General features: G+C 27.5%; 2 protein-coding genes across 2 annotated transcripts; one reads left to right on the top strand and one right to left on the bottom strand.

The window, feature by feature from the left end:
- Window positions 1-708: 708 nt before the first annotated feature.
- On the bottom strand, window positions 709-5,041 carry LOC117605640 (sugar transporter SWEET1). Its single transcript, XM_034327176.2, has 7 exons — window positions 4,707-5,041; window positions 4,438-4,594; window positions 3,573-3,650; window positions 3,238-3,361; window positions 2,550-2,705; window positions 1,126-1,245; window positions 709-1,041 (listed from the first exon to the last, which is right to left on the bottom strand). Exons 2-7 carry the CDS (start codon window positions 4,512-4,514, stop codon window positions 934-936), a joined length of 663 nt encoding a protein of 220 aa, XP_034183067.1. The 5' UTR covers window positions 4,515-4,594; window positions 4,707-5,041; the 3' UTR covers window positions 709-933.
- Window positions 5,042-5,515: 474 nt separating this feature from the next.
- On the top strand, window positions 5,516-6,246 carry Sem1 (Suppressor of exocyst mutations 1). Its single transcript, XM_034327177.2, has 3 exons — window positions 5,516-5,679; window positions 5,770-5,866; window positions 6,088-6,246. Exons 1-3 carry the CDS (start codon window positions 5,595-5,597, stop codon window positions 6,134-6,136), a joined length of 231 nt encoding a protein of 76 aa, XP_034183068.1. The 5' UTR covers window positions 5,516-5,594; the 3' UTR covers window positions 6,137-6,246.
- The last annotated feature ends 120 nt before the right edge of the window (window positions 6,247-6,366 follow it).

Raw genomic sequence — 6,366 nt, 5'->3', positions numbered from 1 at the left:
TTGGTGATAAAAGGTTTCTGGAGTAATCGGAAAAGGGGAATTATTAGAATCTATATTATCCAAATTAACCCTCTTGTAAACTGATAAAATAATAACATAAATTTTGTTTTATTCTCGTTTTTTTACATTTTAAATATTAAATTGCAACAAATAAAGTTCACTTTAGTTCAAAACTTTGAATCATTAACTCTTTAGTTCATATACCGTGGTGTACTTTATAGACCCTGAATTGCAATTGATCCATTAAAAAGTAATGGACTTAATGAATGTGGATTATTACTTACCAGATTTAGTATTGTTTAAAGGACTGTTAACCAATTGAAGAGATCTCCTCATTTTATAAAGTACACTTGAATAAAAGGGGAGATCTCCCCTTTTTACATTGTGCTACATTGTGCTATTGATATGCAAATGATGACCTTTAGCTAACTTTTAAACTCTAAAGGGGAAGGATTTTAAATATAATTCTTGTAACTTAAATAAACTGTTGAATCCATCTATTATTTAAATTATATATTACATTATATATTATTGATTTTAAATAAATAATAACTCTAACTGTTCTTCACAAGATATTTTATTTGATTCATTGACATTGATTTTTGAAATTTTAATTGTTTTACAGAGACGCAATTATTCTGTCCAAAACAAGCATTAACTGGATACTTAATGCAAAGATCGCTTAGGTTGAAAAGAAAACATTCTATGTTCAATTAGAAATAAACTTATTTATTCGAAAAATTGTCTAGCTAAAATAAAGTTATAATATTTCTCTTTTATGGTTAATAATACAAATTATTCAGAACTTACATCTTTCTTATAAGTTGTAATCACTGGTTTCTAAGTACGTGTAGGAACGTTTTATATTAAACTGAGGTACTTAAAGCGTATAATATGTAGTTTATACATTTGTACTATTCATGATTGTTCATTTTAATCCGTCTTCTCTTGTCCGGTTGCTTTGGCTTTCGATTTCGACGGGAATATTACGAATAAAGACATCTGCACCACAGAAAGCAGAAAACCTATCGTATTCTGGAACTATTGAAATATAGTGAAATATTAGTGATTGATAACAATTTTTTTTTCTCTTGATTTGATAATCAAATTAAGTGATCTACTTACGATGATAAAAACGTTATTAATTATAAGACCATATAACAGCCACTGAAACGAGGCAAGGGTACCCATAAAAATAAGCGGAAAAGGAAGAACATCCGTATTTTGCGTCCTTATAACTTCTCCCTAAAAAGTAAAGAAAAACGAATATGAATCATATAATATATAATAATCACATCTGAAGAGTCTGATAAACGTGATAAATTAAAAAAAAAGACATATCTTTAGAATAGCAAGATAAAATTGATTTCTAATACTTGTGATGGTATTTTCTATATAACTAATAGTTCTTGTAATTTTATATATTCTTTTATATTTAAAAAAATTATGTTTAATAGCTTGTGTAACATACGCTACGGGGTGTCCTATCAAAATAAGCAATTTCATCTGAAACTATTTTACTGTAGCTGTATACTTCCTTAGACATCAATTGAAACGTCTTTTTATTTTCTATAAATAAATATTAAAGTACTTGAGAAGAAAATTTATTAGTTTAAAAGATATCTTAGGGAGAGACAGGGAGATCCTAGTGGTCTCTCCTTAAAATACCTTTTGAACTAATTCCTTAAACCTTAATACTTTTTTGTAGAGATTAAAAATACGCTTTAATTGATGTGTAGAAAAGTATATAGCCCCATTTAAAAATCCAAAATTGACTTTGAAATCTTTGGAACACCTCCACTTTCGGAGCGAATACATGCGTCAAGTGACGCTCCAATCGATATCATTTAATTTTTTCTAATGACATTTTTTTTTGTCTTATATCATTTTTGAGTTATTATAACCCAGTTGCAGCGGACACCCTGTATATTCAAACGTTAAATCAAGAACAAAAATTTCGCAAGCGTCGCTGAAATTACCAAGAGTTTGAAATGGAATTCAGTAGTTAAGACAGCGTAACGCTCAATGGAATATAAAAGGATATCTTGAGAAAATGACGTAATAATCATCGAAGCGTAAAATGACTTATCTCTCAGATATTCGGGATTTTTATCAAAAAAACTTAAAAACATTAGATCCGTCGGATGAACTTAAACATTTTTTACAAATAGTATTATTGTAATGGTGAATGAAGAAATTAAAAATTTCACTGATATCAATTAAACTGAATGATAATGTTTCAAGATTTCTATTACGTTGTTGTTGTTTTGTGTTGCATAATTATACATTTTCCGCACGGTTTCTCACTGATTATAACGTTCTAGATATGCATTTATTTCTTGTTAGTTTCTAAAATTTTCTAAAATATCTATTACAGTTCTTAATTGTATTATTAATATTATTTGATAAATTGGAAATAATTCAAAATGAGTTACAGTTAATAATATCAGTATTAATAAAATTGAAGTTATATAGTATACTATCTTTGGCAATTTTATGAAAATTTTATTAAAAAAGGCATTTGTAATGATAAAAAAAAATATACTTACAAGATGTATCAAAGGAGACGCTATTAAGAGTAAGAATAACGTCGTCACAATTAAACCGAATCTGTATTCAATCTTCTCGGGATTTTCCATTTGTGCATACACAAGGAAGACCATTACAAAAGCTGCTGTCTTGCCTATTAAAGCAAGTGTATCCTTCTAAAAATGCGTAATACTTGAGGTAAAATGTTTAATCAGGCACTGGTGCGTTTAGAAATACTTTTTCGAAATTTCTTCGCACAGCAGGAACTTCGGTTCTTCGTAAAGGCTTTATGTATTTTGCCAAACTATCGATACATTAACGTTTTACTATGATTGATCGCAATTAAATGAAAATTATGTCTTGTTGTACATCATCAAATGCAGCTATATTTTTAAATGTGTTAGTCAGTATCAGTATAAATGGGTATAAATATATTCTATAATATGATCAATCAAAGTTGAATGACTTAGAGAACCAATTGAGAATTAATATAACCAATTGAGAACTGAATGATTACAATTACACATCAAGTTTTTATCTATATTAAATTGATAGCTACATTTGTTGTATAACAAGACATTGTTTATAATATGTTATACTTATTAAATAATGTAAAAATGATAAAGCATATGTTTACAAAAAATGTTTGAAGAAAGTAATATAAAAAAGCAACATCATACATTTTAATTTATAAATATAGACTCGTACCGTGTGTGATGTGTAATAGTAATATATAGCCATATAAAGTGTATTTATGAGTACTCCAAAAACATTAATATTAATCATCCCAGGATCCTTCACAATCCATGCATACTGAAGCATTAAAATGCACCTATAAAAAATTCTTAATTTATTATACATCTATATTTGTGTAATTCCTATTATTCTTTATTGTTCTTTTTAATTTTTAATGTTTTTACATTTTTTGTTCAAATTTTTAACTTTATTTTTCTTAACAGAAATAATTTTACTTAAAGAAAATTATATAATTAATGAAATTTCTTAAAAGCTGTTTATGTTAAATATTAGAAAGTACCACTCACATTCCTATACCACCCAGAAAAGGCATTGGGTCAACACCTTTGGATGAACCTTTCTTATAAATATCCTTGCACATGAATCTAAAATTAAATCATTAATATTATGTATTACTATTTCTAAAAATTCAAATTAATCTATTGTTCTTCAATTTATAAATTCAAAGAACTCTAAAGTTTCAAACAGCAAACTATGATTTTAAATATTTTATAAATCTGTTATATAATATGATGGTGAATACAAAATAAACAATTATCATTTATTTACATAAATTAGTACAAAGCTCTATTTGATAAGTGTAAAGTGTTTTTCACATTTTGTTCTGAAATTGTAAAATGACTATTATTTCAGATAACTAATAATTTTTCAATTATCAGAAACTTAAAATTGCAATATTAATTACATCAAACATTAAATATAATTATTATAATTATAAAAATAGCACAATACATTCAATTATAAAGTTTATTTAATATGTAAAATACAAATGACGCAATTATTAAACAAAGATATGATTTTTTTAAATTAAACTTTAATTTATTATATTACAATCATATTAACTTATAAAAATGATCAGTAGCACATTTAACTTCTAAATCATATAAATTAGAATTAACAGTTTTATATGCTAATAACGCATTAATAACTCTGCGGCAATACACTATGCGGGCAATAAAAAATCAATCATTTACTATAAGTTTAAAAAAATATTTATTTAAATTTAAATGTCATCATGGAAAGATAGTTGTATCTCTAGTGCGTCTTATCAAATCTTTTCGTTACAGGCATCGATTTTTTAATTCGAGCATCGCATTGCTATTAAATCCATAAATCAAAATTGAAAGGTCATTTAAATTTTTTGTAACTCACGTTCCGGATAACATTTGCCCCATTGAAGTAATCGTGGCACATGTGGCCACGATTTCTTTATAGTCTTCTAAACCCATTGTACTTTAACAGTTGCCTTCCTCTAGACTGGACGATTGCTACAATTCACTTCATCACTACGAAACTCTGCGGAACGTCCCTGATATAAACGAGGAGATTAAAAAAAAGATAATGACTAGTGACTTTATTTCCATCCGGGACGATGAAGTGTCGTTGTGCTACGGAACAACGGCATACTGTTATATACATACATAGTTATCGATGTGGATTCTGATTACTTTTGATTTCTGTTAACGTAGCTAGCCAGGATAAGACACAACATAGACAGTCGTATTGCATCATGAAAAAAGGAACATAAAGAAATTTTTGTTCGACACAATAAAGTGATAATTTCTTTAGCGTCTTTATAAAACGTTCATACACAGTAGCATAGTACCACGTAGTATATACATACTATTACTACGTATACTACGTATTACTACACTATCATGACTATTACTATTATTTTATACTGTCTATTTAACCTTTCAATTACACGTGCATTGAAACACAATATTTACGTTCAATGTAACATAGTAATTTAATTTTAAATGGATATTTGTTTAAATAAATGGTGTAAACAAGGAACTATGCACTCTAACAACGCAATAGTGCTATAAAGTTTCTTAATAAAATTATATAGAATATTAATCTATATATAACTTTAGTATGTTATTTCTTGTTAACAAATTTACGTTTTATAGCGAGAAAATAGCTAAAATGATAATACATTTTAGTTTATTTTCTAATTAAATAACGATTTTGCAACGTATAATTTTAAAATTAACGGTTGGTAGCATTGAATATTGTTTGCTCATTCCAAAATTTCTCTAGAAAATTCGAACCCATTCTTTCTATACCGCAGTTCACCAGAGTCCATAACTGCGAAAAAACCAGTTTTCGTTCTTCGCGCATCTCCAGTGCGCATCTTCGCCCTGATTAGCGATACTCTCAAACGAAGTGGAAAGCGATTGGCGGAGAGCGCGCTGCGTTCCCCCACCATCTTCCAACCTGCGCGTCGCAGTTATGGACTCTGATGAACTGCGGTACATATAGTATCGTATCAAGTTAGTTTTAGAGCTGTCAATATTAAATTCACAATGACGGATAACAAAAACGATAAAACTAAAGTTGATTTGGGATTATTGGAGGAGGATGATGAGTTTGAAGAATTCCCTGCAGAAGGTATGAGAATTTAGTGGTATAAATGTTAAATAGGTAGAAATAAACATACATGCGGTTACCTAACCTCAATTCTGTTGAATGACTTGATAGATTGGACTGCAGTGGATGAGGACAACGAAGATATTAGTGTTTGGGAAGATAATTGGGATGATGATGATGTAGAGGATGATTTCAATCAGCAATTAAGGTATCTTTTATTGAAGGGTATTAAAAACTATTCCTCTTCAATTTATGCACAATAGAATAATTAAAACTATTCTTATATATGTATTTAGAAAATTCAATTATACATTTTGTACATACTATTGTGTGTATTAATAAGATTTTAATATGTAGAGAATAGCAAGAAAAGAAGTAATTTATGTAGAAAAGAATATTTTACAAATCATAATTATTTATTTATTTCAGAGCACAATTAGAAAAGCAAAAGGCTCAAAAACAGGGGAAGGAATCTTAAATTATAAACTAAATGTTATTATTCGTAAGAATAAATATATATTAGTTTTTTAAGAGTTTTGTGTACATTTTTATTAAGTGTGAAATATAATAGTTTTCCATAAATATTTGTACAAAACTTAAACATTAAATACAAATGTATAATTTAAATGCACATAGTACCTAAATATGCATATAACATACATCATTCAACTCATAAGAGTTATATTTTTTTAATGAAAAAAATATTTG

This window comes from Osmia lignaria, chromosome 14, assembly GCF_051020975.1.
Source record: "Osmia lignaria lignaria isolate PbOS001 chromosome 14, iyOsmLign1, whole genome shotgun sequence".
Lineage (NCBI taxonomy): Eukaryota > Metazoa > Arthropoda > Insecta > Hymenoptera > Megachilidae > Osmia > Osmia lignaria.
This window is presented reverse-complemented; position numbering and strand designations above follow the sequence as displayed.

What these genes read in the sequence shown, in the direction of transcription:
- LOC117605640 (XM_034327176.2), bottom strand. Translation starts at nt 4,514, where the DNA reads ATGGGTTTAGAAGACTATAAAGAAATCGTGGCCACATGTGCCACGATT. An exon ending in TTTCTGGGTGGTATAGGAAT is followed by an intron (nt 3,362 to 3,572) that starts GTGAGTGGTACT and finishes AATTTTTTATAG; the next exon opens with GTGCATTTTAATGCTTCAGT. An exon ending in ACTATTACACATCACACACG is followed by an intron (nt 2,706 to 3,237) that starts GTACGAGTCTAT and finishes ACGCATTTTTAG; the next exon opens with AAGGATACACTTGCTTTAAT.
- Sem1 (XM_034327177.2), top strand. Translation starts at nt 5,595, where the DNA reads ATGACGGATAACAAAAACGATAAAACTAAAGTTGATTTGGGATTATTG. An exon ending in TGAAGAATTCCCTGCAGAAG is followed by an intron (nt 5,680 to 5,769) that starts GTATGAGAATTT and finishes ATGACTTGATAG; the next exon opens with ATTGGACTGCAGTGGATGAG. An exon ending in GATTTCAATCAGCAATTAAG is followed by an intron (nt 5,867 to 6,087) that starts GTATCTTTTATT and finishes TATTTATTTCAG; the next exon opens with AGCACAATTAGAAAAGCAAA.